The following is a 21,306-nucleotide window of genomic DNA, read 5'->3' as shown; positions in this document are numbered from 1 at the left end:
CCTCATTATAATTCCACAGACGCTTGGGCAATATTTTTTTGCCCTGTGCTTTTAACTCTGTCACCTGAATGGTGAAGCATGACTCACGTACATTTATATTTGAAATCCCTCTGAATAAGAACCAAAATACTGCATAATAATGCAATAATGATAATAATAATAATGCATAAAATGTTGCTGCAAAGCTAAACAAATGTTAGAGGTTGAAAGTCATATGATTGAACGTCATGCATTTTAAACTGCAGGGATAAAGGCAGGTCAGTCCATCACCTAACAGCTGTGACACAGATGAAGAACAGCTGTGTGAGACTGCAGGGCTTCGACCAGTGGTTATTTTCATTATTAGGACAAATTATCAACACATTAGATAAATCTAAAAAAAAAACTGAATCCAAGAGCTCATGATGACCTGTTATTCTTTTCCAAATTATTTAATTCATCTTTTTCCACACACTGAATACTGACAGTGCTGAAAATGGCTTCCAGTTGAGCTCAATCAAGTTGTCTTTGATTCACACGGAACGCTAACGGGATATTTCTGGATGAAGTTAGTAAAATAACACTACTGATCTTGGGTACATTTTTCAAAATGACACAACAGAATTATAATTTAAGTGTGGTCTTAACACTGGAAATGATTACTGCATTAATTCAAAGTGAGTCATCAGCTACAACAGCTACTCCGTCTTTCCAGAAGTAACAGACTATGCTGATAGTTTCTGCCATGTTGTTTTTCAGTTACCATGTAAAACTCTGTATATATTATTTAATTTGTTGCTTTGATTGATTTGAACATTTAAATTATGCAAAGCAGTGACACAATCAGCCTCAAAGAGAGAGAGAGGCCCGACTTTTCTCTATTTGATTACCTTGACAGATCTGTGAAGATTTGTCAAAGACAGAAAAACACAGAAAAAAGTGAAAAGACAGGTCTGGTAAGTAAATCTTTCTTCCATGGGGTCATACTGCAGCTGTCAGAATGAGAGGAAGCACAAAGTGGGACTGGGCACATGTAGAGCTGAGCCAGACATTCAAAAGCAGAACTCCCTTTAGGCGATGAAAAACGTTATCAGGAAAATGTAAGTGCTTCATTCCTAACGTGTTAATTAGGTAGAAAAATGTTACCAATGATTATATGGAATACACACTTTTCATCAGCAAAGGTCTTGACTCTGCTACTACTGTACATTCACTGATAATCCACAGTGAGTTTTGCTTGCCTGAGGCAGGCAATCATTTTGCAATGGTAGGGTGCAGCATTTTTAAAATGGTGGATATCTCATTTTGGAATGAAACTTAATCTGGTGAAGAGTTCCACTACAAATGCACAGAGGGAGAATTTAAAGTACAACATCTCCGAGTGTTTGTCACACGGCCCTGTGAACGCGTGCAGCATGCGGATGGCAGAGAAAGACGAGGCAGATACGGAGCAGGGATACTCTGAAGGTTATTGAGACATTGTGGTCGAACGCTGAGGAAAGAGGGGAGGCTGTGTGTGTGTGTGTGGGGATGGGGGGGCTTTTCTGGAGCATTAAGCCCATGCGATTACATATTCATCCTATAGCCAAAGATCAACAGCATTTTCCTGACTTGACTGCAAAAAAAAAAACAAAACACAGCCATTTCAGACGAAGGGATAAAACATCTGAGACACAGATACTCACACTCTGTACAACTACATACAGAGATTCTTTCTGTTAAATGTCAGACATAAAAGTCATTAAAATAAGAATTTACTTGAATTTTAACTGACTATTCTATGATATATAAGGAGGTTGTTAAGATGTCCATTATCTCTCCTCCAGAAAGGCTTCATGTAACAATAGTAGAGCACAATAAAGTACATCAATTTTTATATTTTTTATATAAGTCTATTGTCCTGCAGTGACAGTATTGAACTCTGACTGCTTCTAAAACACAGGTGACCTACACTTTACATTGGAATGAAACACCTCCTGTGTAACTTTTGTTTGTATTTTGCACGTGTCTCTCTCTGACATGGTTAGTGATATGTGGATGTTTTTTATGTGTTTATAATATTGTCTACAAACCAAATCTTCCCTGCAGCCAATAGAGCATTCGAAAGAAACTGTTTGACATTTTGTGAAATATGTTTGTTTATTTATTTGGAGTTAAATATTGATGCCGCTCTCATATCTCTAATCTAAGTCACACAAAAAACAAAATATAAAAAAGCTGTGGTTTCGGGTGTGGTATGCACATTATTGCCTGGATGAAACTAGTTTCTGGAGCTTTCACCACTATCACAAGCCAAGAAAAATGCACGTAGGCTATGGACACAGCCAGGCTAGCTACTTCCCTCTGTTTGCAGTCTTTATGCTAAGCTAAGCTAACAGTCTCCTAGCTCCACCTTCATGCTGATTGGACGGTGACTGGAGTGATATTAATCTTCTCATGAACTGATTTCTTTAAAATAAAATGATAGAGATAGCTTGATGACAATTATTTTAACAGTGTATTATTTTACAATTTATGTCTTGTCTTTATTTTATAATTACCTGGTTGGTTCACAGAACTACTATTTCTTCAAAACAAGGAAATAATGCCAGGTGAATTGAGGTTGTGTCTTGTTGTCACGAGGAACTGAAAACAGTTTTTTTCTGACAGATGACAAGAGTCAGCAGAAGAACGTCCGTGGCATAAAATTCCCGGTGGAACTGTTCCCTCCACCCGCCTCCCTTAAATATCAAAATAAAAAAATAAGGAACCAGTTACCTCATCCGAGCTGCCATGTTAACACAAGCCTCGGCACAACAGAATAACAGAAACAGAGCTAAACTATGATCTTAATGATCAAATACTGCACATGGCATTGTGCCTCCAGTCACAGGTAATCATGACATTTATTTCTACCATTCGTTGATTCATTTCTACATGGTGCAACTAAATAAACCAAACAAGCAGGAGCCATGCACACATCTCAACAGCCTGAGGAACGCCTTGAATTCTTGGACCACAGTGCACTACAACACAACACACACACTCAAACAGCACTAATTGCATTATTATAATTGCTTTTATTATCATGGTTATTACGGTGATTATTAAGTGGCTTTCAGACATGCGCGCAGGAAAGTAAACATGATGTCAATTTTACACTGGTTAATTAAGTACACAAGTCACACATCACATTACCGGACGTACTTTGGTGTGATCTAGCTGCATTATTAATGAACGATAGGGCTGCAACTAACTGCTACTAACAACCATATGATAGCTGAAAATCTATTAATTACTAGAATAAATAATTCACCATTCAGGTTGTGATTCGCTCAGTTGCTTAAGGTTACGAAAGTCCAGTTGCCATTGAAGGTGGCGGCCAAAAAGACTAGTTAAGACTTGCAAGGACTGGACAGTTCACACTTAAAGAGTTTCCAGCACAGATACTTTCCATGTATGAAAAATTATTTTTGATATTAATAAACTTACTAATAAAACACATATCTGAATTCAGATTTCTGATAAAAAATCTCCAATAACAAATTACGAAATGCTTCTAAACCACTGATTAAAGCCAAATAATTTGAATTCAACACCCTGGGGGGAGGGGGGCTCTTCTATTAGACTGTTCATTTATTTATGTGGCATATCATGCAAGCTTCCTGCCATTGCTGTGCTTCTCTGAACTGTGATTTGCTCTGAGTGTTGTGATCAGAAGCAGCATCGTGAAGACTCATGTGCTCTGTCTATATTGAGCTGTTTGGCAGTGACAGATGCAGAAGGAGATTTAGAAGGATTGGAGGGGAATGCATATTATCCATGTTACTGACTTTGCCAGATCAATAAAAATACAGCATGGACTGATGTGAAACACAACAAACTTCAGTTTATGACCAGTAAAGGAGCTTTGTTTAAAATGTTTGCATCTGCACACACGTGACCAGTGACAGAAAATAAAAAGGAAGTGAAGTTAGTGCTGATTCTGTCCCCGCCTGCTAAAATGAGCTCTGTTCACATGCAAATAACTGTTAGACGAAGATAATTAGGGACCTTTACATACTTTATGCTCTGATGGTCTTTCAGAGACAAGTTCATTAGCAGTCATGAAGGCTATTCTGTTGTGAAATCAGAAGCAGATTTACTTAAATTGTGTGAACTGAGACATACTGACAACAAAAAACACGACTGGAACTAAAACTGTACAAGTTACAACACCTCTAAGAGACGAGATCAATACTGTGCACGCAAGCATGCATTCATTCCTACCTACGTCAGTTCAGACTTGTGTCTTTCAAAACAATACACATTTCGTAACACTGCAGTCCATAGATGCAGTGGCTTTCTGCAACCCTGGCAACTCAAATAAAGCAAATGCAAATGATCTAATGTGGGATGTGTAGATGGAAAAAGCGACACAATGCTAACCTGCAAAAACCATCATCTTTTTAGAGAGTGGGGTTAAATGTAAAAGAGTTCAGGTATAGGATGTGTTTGATTTTATGTGTAATTGAAAATAAACACATCTGACTACAATGAAATACAAAAGATGAGCCCCAGAGTACAATCTCAGTGCAACAACAGATTGCACACTGCTGATTTCCATTTAAGGCTAAATGCATGAAAAAGGAAATACAATATATTGCTTTCTCAATTTTGGGCCATGTCTAATGCAACATGTCTCCACATGGTAACTGCCTAAACAAGTAAGACAACAGCATCTGCTTAACCAAAACATAATTACAGGAGTGGGTGCAGGAGTGGTGAGGGCATAAACACTGCCCGTCATTAAAAAAAGGTACCACCTAGTTTTAACTAAGCAAATAAGCAAAAGTCTTGAATTGGATAATTACTGCATGGATGATTAGTTATTTAACCCTAACTGATGCAGTGAGCAGCTTCTCGTTTCTTAAACAACCATGTCTAAGACACATTGTGTGGTCGTGCAGACAATGTTAATGTGTTTCAGAAGGGTCAAATTATTGGCATGAATCAAAGAAAACATCTAAGGAGACTGATGAAACTACTAAAACTGGGTTAAGAACTGTCCAATGGAAGAAGGCTATGTGGTCTGATGAGTGCCTACTGTACAAGACTGTGGGGGCAGTGCTATGATCTGGAGTTGTTGCCGTGAATTTAAAAGTGTGGTTCAGTGAACGTGACACATCACTTTCAAACATGAATTGGCCACCACAGAGTCCAGACCTTAACCCCACTGAGAATCTTTGGGATGTGCTGGAGAAGACTTTGTGCAGCGTCCGACTCTCCCATCATCAAACAAGATCTTGTTGAAAATGAATGCAACTCTGGACGTGAATAAATATTGTGACATTGCAGAAGTTTATTAAAACGATGACACGGTGAATGTGGGCGGTTATCAACTCTAAAGGTGGTCTAACGAAATATTAGAGTGTGAGACTTTTTTTTAGACGGGCAGTGTATGAACAGCCATGCCACTTATAACAAAAGGTGCAGTGGCTGTCCTTGGTAAATGAGGCCACGCACAATTAGCTATTTATGCAATGCTGCATTGAAAAACAGATTCTGAACCTGTAGAAATCGTGTTTCAGTGACTGATCAGTGTGAAGGACATTACATGAAATCAACCATTACGAACGGCGTCGAAGAGGAAAGTGATTACTCACAAAATAGCACAAAACTGCAAGAGTAAACTTTGCCAAACAACACAGAAAGCAGTCTGATGAATACTGGCAGCACATTTTACGTTTGATGAAACCAAAATAAATGAGTTTGGATCAGATGGAGACCAGCTTGTTTGGCACGGACCTGGTCAGGGCCACTATATTGACTGAAATCATTCTGCTGAATGTGAAAAATAAAAGAGTGTTCGTATGGGCTGCATGAGTGCAGAAGTTATAGATGGGACTATAAATGCAGGTTTGTATACCCAAATATTGAATGAAAGGAGGAGTCCAAGTTCAACTTGAGATTGACTCAAAACATTAAAAAATCACACCGTTTTTAAAAGAAGTGAAAACTATGACCTGGCCAACTATGTCCTCTGAGTTGAATCCAATAAAATACCTTTGTAGTATTTTAAAGAGAAAGGTAGAGCAACAAAAGCCCTGCAGCAAAGAGCAGTCAGAGAAAAAACATCTCTCAGATTTGTGCAAGCTTGGTATCATCTATGCCCAGGAGGATCGAATCTGTCATCAGAAATAAAAGCGAGCAAACAAAATATTTTAGAAAATGGGATGAGGAAGAGCCAGATATGAGTACAAGGCACAATGTCAGTGCACTGTTCTTCAACACTGTCCCTTCTGCAAATAAACTCCCTCTATTTCACATAAAAAACAATGACTATAACATTTTCAACACATAAAATATTCTTTAAATTTAAAGAACGGTGAGTATGGGACATATGGGACATATGGGAGAGATGAATAAAAATATAACAAAGACTCTAATAAATTCTTAGATTGTTGTATTAATTATTCCTATTGTGATAGGAATTATTGATGCAGGTGCTATGAATCACTACAGCTGCATGTATGACTGCTCACACAACAACTTTTGAAACTAAAATGCTTATTTTGTTGTCTCTCTGTGTGGAGCAGGGGTGGAGCAAGCAGGAGCACTGACGTGCACATAGCTGGTTAAAGACATGTCTACATTTTAGATCTCTGCCAAAGAAATATGATCTGTATGCAAATGTTGGTCTCTGTTCATACAAGCTGTGCACAGAAACCTTTTTAAAACAAACACACAAAGTGCCTACTGGGAAGAATATATACATAGGAACAGACCTGATTAACTGGTTTTCAGGCCTCTTATTATGTTATAAATGTCACAATTCTCTTGCAAATGTGAGATTGGTGTGCGTTGAACTCATTTTGTGAGTTTTAAAAGCCCTTCAAGGTTCTGAATTCTTCACAGTTGCAATGTTACTATTAAATAAATACTGGTTCAAGATAAGTCAGTGGTAAGATATCCACTGCAGGAAACATAAAACTTCATGCAAAACAAGATGCATGATAACCTTCTGCAGAAAGAGGAAGCTGTGTACTTGTAGCAGGAAGTCAGTGCTGCTGGAATAGTATCACACATACGTCTCATTACTTTCACTGATGTGCTGTGTGTGCATGTGGGTGTTTGTTTATGAGACTCTCTTACTTTGCTGCTTTCATCACTGCACAACACATACAGTATATGAGAGAAATGTCTGTCAGGCAGCTCAGTTTCCATGTCACAAACCCTTAATGTAGTGTCACTACATGCCACATGACAAACGTCTTCTATATATATATAAACAAACCTTTTTCTCATACAAGCTATCTGCAAAATAGATGGCAGACAGCTGCTTGTTGCCTTTGCAGACGCTGTGGTTTTTGCATCAGTTGCAGGACTAGTGAAACACCAAGCATCAGTTGTTAGACAAAGACAGGCCGAGAGGTTTCGACAGTAAAAATATTACAAGAGATGTTCCTGCGACTGCTGTCTCTGGAACCACAAATACCCCTGTGGGCTACGAATCAAACACCAGCCGACCATTGTTTCTGCTTTGGATCCACTTTTTGATCTCTGTGTTCTCTGAGGAGAAAAAAGTGAAGGGAACACGACTTCCCACAGTCGTTAACTGTTCGCGGTACATTCAGGGATAGTATTACTAGTTGGATGCGACAGACAAACGGAGATGAAGCGCCGTAGGTGTATGCACACACCCACATTTAATATGATTTGCCACCTTCGTTGCCAAGTCACAGTCTCATTACAATTAGACACTGCAGGAAAGCCAACCCTTCTCCACCTGGCATGGCCCAGTCATATTGAGAACAAAACAGTTTACAGACGGCTTGTTTCAGTAAACAAATCCAACTGTGAATTCTCAGTGAAGAAGTGAAAACGCTCGGTGCTCAGTTAGAGACAATCAGGCTGAAACTATTAGAAACACATATTATAGGCATCTGAACAAAAATGAAAACACAAAAAGCGGTGAGACGGTGTTTTTGCAATGTTGGTGACCACAGGCACACGGGAAGTGCAATCCTGGTGCAGTGTGGCACCATCTGAAAGAGGCTAAAGCAGGATAAGTGTATTTTCAGTAACAGAAGTATCAGCTGGTAAAGTCAGGCTAAAGCTTAAATAATGGCCATCACCTCTAATCCCTTCTAAAAGCTTCATGCAGTTTAGTATTTTAGAGACTAGCAAGATATAAATAGACATTTACATATGAGACAGATATCTGATAAGATATCTGTGCTTTGCATACACCTAATTTAGTAATACATAGTATTTGTCACTGTGGCTGTTTTTATAAAAACTACTGAGGATTTGCAAATCACAATTGTAAATTTTAAAAATAGAAATTTGTATAAAAACAAATCTTAGTGAATAAATGTTAGACTATCGAAAACTACTGTCAGCTGGGGACTGCTGCTGTTTAATGGCTGTAGGTGTGAACTGAAAAGGAAGGAGCTTCTACAAGCAGTTGTGGACGAGTTTGTTCTTTTACTCTAACCTAGTACAGACTCTGTCTCTGTTCCATCAGAAAATGTGTTTTGGTGCGTACTGAAATGCTCCAAGACAACAGGAAGTTCACTTATACGACCTTCGGTGAGTGTTTAGAAACTGAACCAACCTGTCTTCCCATGCAGGCTGATCCATTGCAGGGTTGTGCACCGCAGGTACATGCAAAACAGATGCCTGAACCCCCAGGAGGGACAAACCCTGGAATTTACAGGAGAGGTGAGGCTGAGAGTCTGAAGTGAAGAGGGCAAGAGATTAAAAGGTGCCCCTGCTGCGTTTGTAGGGGAATCTACGAGGCCTGGGCTGGTACCGAGAAGAAGGCTGGGCTTTTTGTTGGCTAATTATGCCCAAAGGCTCTTTTGGCACTCGTCCTCTACGGAGCTGTGGTCGTTGAGACATCCCAGGCGGAGAGGGAATTCCTCCCAATGCTCTGCTCTGGGTCGGTCTGATTGCTCGTATACACATTTTAAACAGCAGGCTCACATTTGGCTTTTATTCGTCCTCTTTTTATACCCCGGGAATTCTAAAGAATTTCAGTCAGGATGTAAATTAAACACACTTGTAAATGGCATTTAACTGTATGTGTTTGCATGATATTTCCCCAGGGGCTCTGCTAGGGCCATACTGGAGGTGGAGGTGCATAAGAGTGTAGACCTCTTATCTCAGGACTGAACTGTCCTGAAAACATTTGCTTTCATGGACTTCTGTGTTTCATTAACTCAGGTTCATTGTAAATTGCACCTGTTACAGACACACAGACGCATGGGTTTATTAGAGAGTTTAGCAACAAACAAACAACACAATGGACGTCTGAACAGCACCAGGTTAGAGTTGAGAGTGTTTAAACAGATCATTAATCTGAAACTAGTCAATGATAAATAATAACCAGCTGATTAATCATCTGTAGAGTAAACCCCCTTCAGGCAACATAAACGTCTGTGAATTTGAAGTATATAGTTGAGTAATCATGGATGTTAGTGGTCTTATCCTTCCCATCAGTCGCTGGAGGCAGCTCCTGGCCTCAGGATCCTCCATCAAGAGGTGTAGGTGAAATGGTTGCTCTTTTATAACCTCGTCTAAAAATGGATCAACTGATTGCTCGGGTGGGAAGCCACACCTGTGTTCCACAAATATTTGTGCCATGCAGCACGCAGTCAGCCCCCGAAGGCAACCACTTCGGCGAGGTGCAGCTTTGGGCTAAATCAGGTTCAGATAACAAATCTGAAATGTGGAGGGACGTGATTAAGCTCGATTCCTAAACTCATCAACACAAAAACAGAAAAAAGAAAAAAAGGTCTCAGTCAGTTTCCTCCCAGTCTGTCAGGTCAAGCCTTTACTTGTCTCTCATTAGACACTTTCACTGCAATCTGCCAACTAATCCTGTCTAAACATAGATAAATCTATAGATTTCTCTTCCACACACTCTTTGTTCATATCAAATCCTACATTACAGAAACCATAAACTGAGACAAGGACCAGGAGTCAGCAGTCAATGAAAGCTAAACCTTTGTGAGTCTGAACTCTTTAATACATATTTCAGACATGGTCAGTGAATCGAAATCATTTTCTAAATGTATTTATACGACACAACCAAACACAATCCAAGTCGGCCACATTCTAGTTCGTATCACATGAGGCAACTAATGTGATCTCAGTTCCTACAAAATAAATTGTACCGATTTGATTTGATTTGTACGTCCCATTCATGCTGTTGTTGTTGACCGTTTTGCCAAATATGTTCCTAGAAAATCCCACTTAACAAAATGCCCTGTGCTCTCCTCCAGCCACAAATCTCAGGAATAAAAACACAGGACGTGATGTCTGTTTTTACAAAACAAACACACACAGACATATTATGACAAGTGAGAAACTAAAAATGTCACAACAGTGCAGTTAAATTGAGAAGTCTCCTTCTGCTGCAGCACTAGTTTTCATCATTGATTGGTTCCATGACATTTTTTAATCAGGATGCTGCATGTTGCTGATGCTGAACATATTTACACAGCGGCCTGTATTTCCGTCCACACAGATTAGAAACATTCAAATATGACTTAAATTAAGGGGAAGAGCTGCAGGCTCTGCTGCAGACAGCTGCGTCCCCGGGCTGGTGATGTCACGGCAGAGTCTTGACCACGACGCTGGCCGTGACCGAGCTGTCTGGCAAGCAGGTAGCCGGAATGGCTGGACAGCAGCGTGAGTGTGTTCACTCGGCCATATGCTGCTCATGAGTGTGTGTGTGGCTGTTCCCACACCTTCACAAATTATTACATCAGTGTGCATAATTTGGTTGTAAGGATCTCAGAATGTGTAGGTGTTTCCACGTCTGAATGTATGTCCCTATCAGATGAGATGAGTCTGAACATCCGTGCATGCACACGTATGTAAATTTGTCAAAGAATATGAAGGAGTTGCTTCAGGCTAATGTGAGGCAAAACATGAGTGTTCAAAGGACAGAGCCACAGGCAAAACTGACCAAACCAGTAGACCATGAATCTGATTTAATTATTTTTTGGAATGCACAAACTAATACTAAAAGAAAATTTCAGTTTCACAGCAGCCAAATAAAAATGGAAAAGCAACCGCTGCCCTCAGTGTAATTTATTCTGAATAACTGTCTAATTAAGAATTTACATTTGTGCAAATTAAGGCTCGCACCGTTTCTGTTTTCAAGACTGTTTCTTTTTCATGAATTTAAGATCTGTCTCTTGACGTCAGGTCTGTGGACTGAAAAGCTTTGCGGTAATCCTCTGGTCCTTTCACCTGAGAGGGATTGATAGTTATAGTGAGCTGGCTACTGCAAGTTCACAGATGAATCCGGCCCTGTCTGCAGCGCAGTGAGACGAGGCATCGTGACTGGGGTTAGCGCAGGAACATGCTTCAATTTAACACCCGCCCTCCTCTTCTCTTTTCTGTCCTCTCTCCGTTTAGTTGTATGTCGAGTTTTGTGTTTTTCACATCCTTCTTGTTCCTTTTCGTCTTTGTTTCTCTTCTATCCTCTCTCGTTCACTCAGGTATAGATTATGTTTAGGTGCTGCAGCAGGGATGTTCTGCATGCGAGTGTGAGAGTGTAGTAAGTGAGTGAGTGAGGATGTTGCTTTACTACACACCCACGCACACACATGCACACACGCTCAGCCAATTGCTTGCTGCAGAAATTGGCTGCCTCGATTTTCATAAAAGGGGGGTAGAAGAAAAAGAAAACTGTGCTAGGGGATTCCTGCTAATTGCTTGCACATTCCCCTCTTCCTCTGGCTCGATTAAAGCCAGGCCACCATCTCCCTTTCAAGTCTGCTTTTCTCTAGACAGCCCCCTACTGTATGCTGCTCCAGCTAGCTCACCACCCAACAGCACATCTCACTGCTTTTCATTTGTGGTGTCCCCCTACAGAACTACACAGACACGGTTTCCACTGGACCAATGTTAGGCAGCAAGAGAGAAAATGCCAGCACAGTCTAGTCTGATACGCGTGACGCGCTGTCCATTTCCACCTTCTCGGAGCTTTTTGCGTATTCCTACCGTGTGCGAAAATAAGTGAAATGGATTCTCTCATTTCAACTTCATTTATTGGACGTCTTAATCAAATGAGCCTTCCAGCTGTGTATTCATACCTTTTTAGTATGCAGTACCCCGGTGAGAATCAAACCACTAACCTCAGCAGTGTCAATGTGCTGTGCCCTGCTCTGTTTAGTAGTTGTCTCTTTGCTTAGCTGTATCTCGCACCACAGACAGAATTCAAATTACGCATCCTCGGTTACCTACTGTTCTCTCGCTGATCGTTCTACAGTATGTCTCACCTCTAGCAGTCTTGTTAAATACGCTACCTGACACTAGGTGTAGAGTGGTTTTTTGTAGTCTATTTTATGTCTTGAACATCCTCTCTGCACTGTAGGTGAGCTCCTTTTACCATTGGATGTTGCTCGGTGTTAATAATGCTGTTATGCTGATGAATCTCTGCATCAGTGCTACCAAGCGACATTGGTTTCCATTTATTGTGGAAAATGACTACACAGCTACAGACATTATACTAACACCACTAAATGTGCTGGAATATGGATGCAGTTTTGATGTTGCAGCATGGAGATAGTGTACTGTCATGACATGGGGCAAGGACAAAAAGGACATTAAACAGAGTGGAAAGGAACACTGCGAAGAAGAGAACACTTATGGATTAAGACCATACATGCCAGTTTGAGTGCAGCATGGAAACAGAAACAAGGCATAAATAACCTCAGTCTGAGCAGAAGGAGAAAATGTCACCACCACTCACTGTATAATACAACTTGCATCCTGTTTGAACTGCAGACTATAATAAACTCAGTGCTTATTAACTTGGTTGAGTCTCTATTATACGTGCTATACATATTTCAACACTAAAGGCACAATGAAGGTTTGGGAATTTATTGACATGGACATCTTGTAACAATTCCTATGTTTGGGGTAGGAGCAGCCGAGCGCCATGTCTACCACTCTGCTGTGTTCTGTTTGTTGCTTTTAAATTAAATTCACTGCAAAGGAGAAACTACGCTGCACAGTAGAAATTGTTCTCTGCTGGCAGCGCCGTGCAGCCTTGATAGACCATACAAAAGCAATATTGAATAGGAACTGAAACAAATACCTCGCCTGTGCACGGCACAGCTTCCTGTGCTGTAACCTGTAGCGTATGCTTTAATCTGCAGTGAGTGGGGTGTCCGAGCTTGGATGGCATCTCACAACCAAAGATGGCAGAGGACCACCAAAGTCTGTGTGCTTTTAATTTCTAAATGTGTATTTGTGTGATTATATGTGTAAAACGTAGCTACATCAACATCATCTCTGCGTCTGTGTGTTACTGTGCATGTTGTGTAAGAGATTATAAAGTATGTATGCTCTGGTCTGTATTCATTTATTCGTACTTCTGACTCAGTGAATCATCTTCTACTTTAAATCAGGCAAAACAAACTACAACTCACATTATTTCAGAGTTAAATGCATCTGTTGTATTTTTTAAATGAGCTTAAGACATCAAGTCAAGTCAAATTAAAGCACTAAAGGGCCTCTAATATCAGTTTCTCATCTCCTACTTCCTCCCACTGAAAGTCACTCAAACTATTTTACATTCAATCATAAAACCTGCTGTTAAAACAAAGCAGGCCAGAAAAAACAAGAGCTCTGCTGTGCATCCATTTGGGTTAATAAAAAGGTACTTTCTGATAACTGTTGATGACTTGTGAGACTCCCAGCTTTTATAATCAGGGCTAAAATTGGTAACTCGTATAATAGTGGTAAAAATAGAACCCAAATACTGGTGTAACTGGATTCAGTCTAACTTGATTTATGATTACTGGTTGTTTTTCTAGGATGCAGCACACTGCTATTAAAATCCCATTTTATCTGACCATTGAATAAAACATTTTGGCTTTCATCTTCACAATAATGGATGCTTTTTATACATCCACATCTGGAGGGGCAGATTAAAAGGTTTGCAAGAGTCACTTGTTAAGTACCATGTTGGAACCACGGGGCTATTTTTGTACATGGTGCTAATAGTGATAGGCTGTTTAAATTGCTTGTAAATTCCACATAAGGATGGAATTCAGAATAGATTTTAGTTATTACCCAATCTGTTCACATTGTTTGTTTTGAAGCTCACACGAAGAACATAACGACCACAATACAACGGAGGTGTTACAGAGCAACATAGGAAGAACATTATGTGAACATTCATTAACAATCTGATATGTTCCATTCTGTTTAGTTCTGGACATAAACTGGTTTTAAAGTAAACTAGGGGACAGATTAGAGCTTGTGGCCAGAATTCCTAAGGCTGTGGTCCTATATCTGGAAAGATATCAGTTTTAAGTCAACTGTGTTTTGTCCTTGTTTTGTTGACAGGGCTTTGTTACATCTTAGAGCCACTGATTTCAGTTGTTACTTGACTTTAACGTTAGTTAAAATCTGTTTAATGTTGAAACAACACATACAGGACAAAATGACTAAGCTCAAAATATTTAATTTAGCTGGACTCTAGTTACTTCACTTCAATATGATACATGCCCGGATGCCACAATTAACCATATTAAGGTTCTAATGTCTATGTATGCCTCTGGTTAACCTCATTAAAGTGGCAGAGGGGAGATGCAATGCGTCTAACCAGGCACTTTACAACACTTTGCTCTTAGAGTGCAGGTTTACTTGTGGTTCCTAGAGTTTCTATACTGTATGTAGAATGGATAGTAGAAGCCTTTAGCTATCAAGCTCCTCTCCTGTGGAACCAGCTCCCAGTTCAGGTTCTGTAGGCAGACACCCTCTCTACATTTAAGACTAGATTTATAACTTCCCTTTTTCTTCTAGTTCTCTCTATAGTCTGTAGTTTTGCTGCTATAGACTTAGTTTTGCTAGGGGACCTATCCTTTTATATGCCATCATTGCACATCATTAATTGTGTGTCTTCTCTCTCTGCACCTTTCTGCAGGTTTCCCTCGGAGCTGTATGTTTCTTGTGTTGTTGGGTGTTGTATATAATTTATAACTGTATTGTTCTATATTCTGTTTCATGGTAAAGTGCCTTATGATGACCTTTGATGGAATATAAATGAACAGAGCTGAAATTGAATTGGATTGAAATGTTCTATGACCTCTATCAACAAATGTCACGTGTACATTCCTCCATGTCACAAAGTGTGCACAGGAAGAGCAGGGCAGACACAATATTAACACCACCTGGTAGTTATAATGTTGTGGTGAACAAGGGCTAGCATGAGGTAAAATGAATCCTAATCATGATCAGCAGGTATCTGAACACATGTATCATAGCTTGCTATGTTTGAGGCTGTGTAAATTGCCCAATCCCCCTGTCTACCACAGCAAACCACAGGATAGTTTGGTAAATATGTAAATACACACAATTCTGAATTCTCAGAGATTCCTTCACTTTATTGTGTTGATCACACACTGCTGTTAGCAGTGCACTGGTGATCAAACACTCTCAACAAGAGTTAAGTAAAACTCAGGCATGTTGCATATAGGTAGAAATTAAATTCTTATTATTTCTGCAGGTGAGAGGGAAAAATCCCTCTAACATAATGACTCTGGGTTTAAAGGACAATGTTCATTTTTTAGGCATGAACTCAGGATTTGGTCTGAGAATGGCCAAACTCCCATTCACTAATGAGACGGCATGTGGAGACGGGAAGCGCACATAGATCGCTCAGCCTTTTATCCAAGGTCAGGGCTAAGAGAAACACAGTTTTCAACTTGAGAGAGGTTTGTGATAACAGCTCAAAAGTAGGAGGTCACAGGTCGCCATCTTTTCATTACTTGTAGTTTTAATATTTTCAATGAATAATCTACACACCGGTAAAAGTTTTTACATAGGCAATCAGGAGAGTTCTCTTCTTATGTCTTTGTATTAAAAACTGCATATTTTCATTAAGTAGCTTATTAGAGCTAAATATTTGATAATGACCTGTGGTGTTATATGTGTTATGCAGTCTTTATTTGTTTACACTGGCCATTTACATTTTGTAAACCTAGTTCAGCAGCCCCATGACATTGTGTTGTCACCACCATGCTTGACTGTAGGGATAGTATCACCCAAAGGATGAGCCTTTTTTTGTAGTTTTAGGAATTATTGTTTTATCAGACAACTGTTTTCCTCATGCTCTCAGAGTCTGTTCAATGCCAAACTATTTGAAAGGTGTCATATGCTTTTATCTAAAGTGCCTTCCATGCGGTCGACATATCATACCTATAATTAAAAGGCAAACACTAACATGGAGCGTTACTGTTGAAGTCCTGTGAACTGTTTGTCTTATTTTATGGATAGCCTGGGTACTTAGTCACCTTCCTAAACCGGGTCTTTCTTGCCCCTTACTTAGTATGGACAGATCGTCGGCTCTAGAAGACTCTTGCTGGGTCCAAACTTATATAACTCTACAGGAGGGCTGCAGCAAAGGGTCTGAATGCTTTTTTTAAAATAAAAATCAAAGACAATCATGACATCCTTTCATTGGTGTAACATTTTACAACCGTTGAAATGAGAGGTAAAACATCCAGTTGCCTCTGAACAAGCACCTCCTAACAGTTTGGAAATGATGCAGAGAAGACGGACCAGAGTTTCATATGGAGAAATTCATCTATCAAGGACAAACAAGTCTGAAAAAACATCAGTGCACTTCCATCTACTAAACAGATAAAAATAGGACAGAGCATGGGGGAGCTATGCCCAATGAAACACCAAAACTGCACCAAAATACGAGCAGCAGAACAGAGGATGCAGTGGCGATGCTAAACTGTGCGTGAGTGAGTGTGTGCTCACAGAAATAGAGCTCAGAATATTTATTTTTTATTGAAATGTTGTGCTGTAATCATAATTTGCCATCTTGATTCTCCTACTTTCAAAATATTTAAGATAAAATGTGATTTTTCAGATGTAGGGTGCAGAATATATTTCGCTAATAATCATATGTTTATTGGTAAAAACCTTTTAGTTTTTTATATTAAATATCTGTCTCTGTAATAACAGCAACAAGCCTTTATTATGGAAATGCTAAGTTATATAATCCACAGTACAAACTTAAATTAGTGAACACTTTAACACCAGACGCTGAAGAATTTCTATATAGATGAACATAAATACAGAAGGACTTAGTGTTAGCAGAATGTATTCTACCCAGAAAACACACCTGTCCATGCTATAGCTCTGTGTGTGTGTGTGTGTGTATTTTATGGATTCAAACATCCACATATGTAAATAAGTGGGTATGCACAGTATGTAAAGAGCACATGAGACTAAAAAACAAAACATAGATGGAATAAAACAGACATACAGTAAAAACAATGAGGAACTAACCTGACTGCGTGTGAGTTGTAATTGTAATGTAAGGCCTTCTACATTCTGTGTTCCTTGAACTGTGCTTGATGAGTGTCTGTGTTGACACATCTGCATAATTGTTTTGTGTGTGTTAACTAACAAATTATGTAGATAGAATGAACTGTGTATATAATTACGTGCAGCGTGTATGGACACTACCGTTTGTGTGAGTGTGCATTTCTTTGTGTGCAAATAGGTGTGTGGCAATTTGAGAAAAAAAGAAAAGCTTATGTGTGAATACACTTGTATGTGCGTGTGTGTGTGTGTGTGTGTGTGGCTGTCCTGTCGTGTCTTGCATTGAGGTGTTTTTCTGATGTTTCAGTGCTAGTGTGCATTTGTATATGTGTGTGTTGTACTGTATAATAATTTGTATGTGTGTGTCGATGTGTGTGTTTCTCCTCTGCCCAGATGGCTGTGCTCAGGGGTTGGAGCTTCTGAGATCTGTTGCCAGCGGTGAATACTGATCAGAGATCACTGTCACATCTACAGCGCACACGCACGCACACACACACACACACACACACACACGTCATCCATCTTCAGTCACACACACCTCCACTTCCACATGGCCGAACTACTAATTCACACAGCCACTATGTGTCCTCCATGCTGATATTCTTTGACTTTGCAGGTCACGGCTGTAACACTGATTATCAGACTGTCCGTCTGTCACACCTGAAGACCGACACCCTGTAGCACAGCACTGGGAGATTTCAGTTCCATGCAATCATTATTATATTTAATCAGAACTAATAAATAAGCAGCAGTATGTTTTTATACCTGGATCTGGACTCTACAACTAGAATATGCAGTATAAGCATCATTACAATGCAACTCAACTGAGTGTGAACCGACTGAAACTAGTTGGATAATCGAGTCCCTGTTACATGAGAAATAAGAAATGAAAATCCCAACATTCAAAAATAAAATAAATAAAACAGGTTGTGTTTTTTGTAGTAATTAGGTTTAATCTACTGGGCAAACAAAACAAGAAACAGCTCACCTTAGATTTTAGTTTTAGTTCTTCAGTTCTGACAGGTGTAAAAAGTAAAAAGAATAGATTTCTGATATTACCATAAAATGCTTTAACATGCTGAACTTGATATTCAGTGCAACAATCTGCTGATTACAGTTACATAGTTTTCACTATATTATGCCTCTCAACAGAATTTTGTCACACAATACAACTGATTTCACTTAAAATTTCAAATAGCTGTCCTAAGTGAAACATTCGATAAATACTGTACATCAACACACTGAAGTGTAGAAGCTGCAGTAACTTGCAGCCCATTCAGGGACCAGGCAAACAAACATGTAAATCAATCTACACCTCTGTATTAAATCAGAAAGTCGCAGCAGGATTATCACATTGCGTAATTACATGCGGAAGCTCTGTGGTAATTTACAACTCCATAAAGTGAATCCCATATCTCCTGACCTCCTCCCACAGCACCAGCTGCTCCTTCACCTGCTAGCAGGTTGCAACTGATAATGACAAGATCTGGAAGATTACTCACAATATGCTACGACATGGTGATCACACTAACAAAAACATTTTCTGTGAGCTGTATGGACAGCCTCATCTAAACGTCCTGATTATGAACACTGAGAGGTGCCACGTAGGAAAACTTAAGGCTTAAAAGTAAGGTGATTTTGAAAAGTGAGAAATCTAATCCTCTGGCAAAATAACTGTTGAGTCACGGTGAAGATCTAGACACACACACACACACACACACACACATATATATATATATTATATTATATATATATATATGTGTGTGTGTGTGTAGGGCACAATATGCACATTTAAACCCAGGGTTACACAACAAAAAAATTAAGGATGAATGCGATTAAAAACATTTGGATTCGACATTCCTCCAATCACTACTGATCCAAAACTGCGTAAAAAAACCTTTGAATACTTTTGTTTGCAGTGTGAAATTGTTCTGCTGCAGGAATGAAACCTGCCCTCTGTGCCTCCAATCAGATCCCAACCAAATGCATGCAAATGACTCTTCAGAGGATGAGCCACAGCAGTGTCCATCACACCCCGACACGCACTCTGAGATGTAGTTAGTGTGCACTGCGCATGACGCTCGCGTATAGACACGCGCGTGCATGCACACACACAAGATTGAACTCGATTAACAAATGCATACATGTAAAAATGCACATTCCCCACACACACAGGGCTGTCTACTCACAAACAAAAACACACTCGTGCATGCACACAGAGTGTCACATAATATTCAATACACTCCCATTATCCCACACAACGTCCTCATCTCACACACACACACACACACACACACACACACACACACACACACACACACACACACACACACACACACACACAGTATCCCGCTTAGCTTTCCCAGACAAAATGAAAGTGAGGAGGCAGCCGCATCACACCTCCAAATGGGCTCCGGGTTCTCAGAGGACTTTCAGAGAGGGGAGAACTCGCTGCTCTCCTGTGGCTGTCACCAACACTAATCTGTTGTTCTCTGTCTTTCTCTATCACACAAGCGCACGCACACACACATACACACACACGCGTGCGTGCAGACATATATATGGTTTTTCTATCATTCTTTCATGCATAGAAATACACATTCAGATACACATGCAGTATGAACAGGTACTTGTGCTCATTCACACCGTTTCTTGTGCTGTGTCGATCTCTCTCTGTCTAGCAAGCGCGCAGGCACGAGCCGCGCCAGTGCAACACATGAAAAAGTGTATTATGAGCAAAAGGATTTCTCTGCATTCCAGCTGTTCCTGCTCGGCAGGTACACTGGCTTTTTTCTGGTATTCGAGGTCATTGTTGCTTAAAGTTCTGTCCCTGAACTGAAGGAAAACAATGCACGAACCTTGTGCCGCATACCAGACATAAACATGAAAAAAAAATAAAACGTGCGAATGTGCAGAAGAATGCAAAAAAATCAAATTTGAAAAAAACGCAACTCTCCTGCAAAGAAAATAAAAACAGATTTTCATTCACAGACAATGATGCTGCCACATTCCTAAGTACGCAGAAAGAGCAAACACAAAACAAGTATGTGCAGTAGAACAATAATCACACCCAAACATCTGTCGTCCTTCAGGGAAGTGGAGGTGGACTGCACGTTTTGCATAGGGGGTTCTCAGGTTTCACTAGGTAGGGAACCCCAAGGTTCTCCCAGTGAATGCTGTGTCGTGCACAGCTGAGGAGCAGCTCAGCAGCTTTGATCTACTCACCCGAAGGCACGAAATGAAGAACTTTGTTGGTCTCCATAGCTGAGCAAGTGGTGGCGAATGCACACTTCCTCTCTCCAACCGCCTCCCCCCGAAGTCAACCCATCATGGTTGTGTTATCCTGTGCTGATGAGTGTGAGATCACCTCTGCTCCCTTCCTCTGCTCTGTTTCTGACTGCCTCTCAGACACATGCAGTGACTCAGCCCCACTCTGCCTGCCTACTCACTGTCTCGCCGCTGGGTCCTAGTGCCTTCGCCTTCCCCCCTCTGCTCCTTTTACCCAGCCAGCCAGTCATCAGCCTATGACAGGCCAGATGCACTGAGGCAAAGCTCACGTCAAGACACACCTCCCCAACGCTCTTCTCACAACACAGCAAAGCTAACGTGCAGTCTCTCTTCTTGCTGTCAGCAATACCAACACACTGCTTTGTCATTCATCTTAGACTGAACGTGAGCTAATCTCTGTCCATTATCTCTCTCATAATGACTTGTATTAGAACAATGTAAAAATAAGAACAATGTAAAATCAGGAGTGGACTGTAGAATAGCTGGTTGATCACTTTGAACAACATGCATGCATTTCTTTGACATCCATATTGTGGGTTTTATATCCAAGTCCAACAGCTGACATCACTCAAAATCACTCTGGGTCTTTCTTCCTCTACTGACGTGTCTCATACATGTTCAACTGCACAGATGAACTGTGATACACTGCTGCTGCTGTAATTACAGCAGGTCATTGATGTATATCATATGGTTGCATGCCGTTTCCAT

At 40.2% G+C, this 21,306-nt stretch overlaps 1 protein-coding gene across 3 annotated transcripts in view; it reads right to left on the bottom strand.

Annotated features, from left to right (window-relative positions):
* Nucleotides 1-20,754, bottom strand: part of slc4a11 (solute carrier family 4 member 11) — a 69,642-nt gene extending 48,888 nt beyond the window's left edge. For all 3 annotated transcript variants that reach the window (XM_026339635.1, XM_026339637.1, XM_026339636.1), the window contains exon 1: nt 20,536-20,754. In XM_026339635.1, the coding sequence (XP_026195420.1) occupies nt 20,536-20,572 (37 nt within the window). In that variant the 5' untranslated portion in view covers nt 20,573-20,754. The remainder of the gene's footprint in view (nt 1-20,535) is intronic.
* Between the last annotated feature and the right edge of the window lie 552 nt (nt 20,755-21,306).

The sequence above is a fragment of the Anabas testudineus genome, chromosome 22 (genome assembly GCF_900324465.2).
Source record: "Anabas testudineus chromosome 22, fAnaTes1.2, whole genome shotgun sequence".
Taxonomy (NCBI): Eukaryota; Metazoa; Chordata; class Actinopteri; order Anabantiformes; family Anabantidae; genus Anabas; species Anabas testudineus.
Note: the sequence above shows the minus strand (reverse complement) of the source record. Positions and strands in the feature narration are given on the sequence as shown.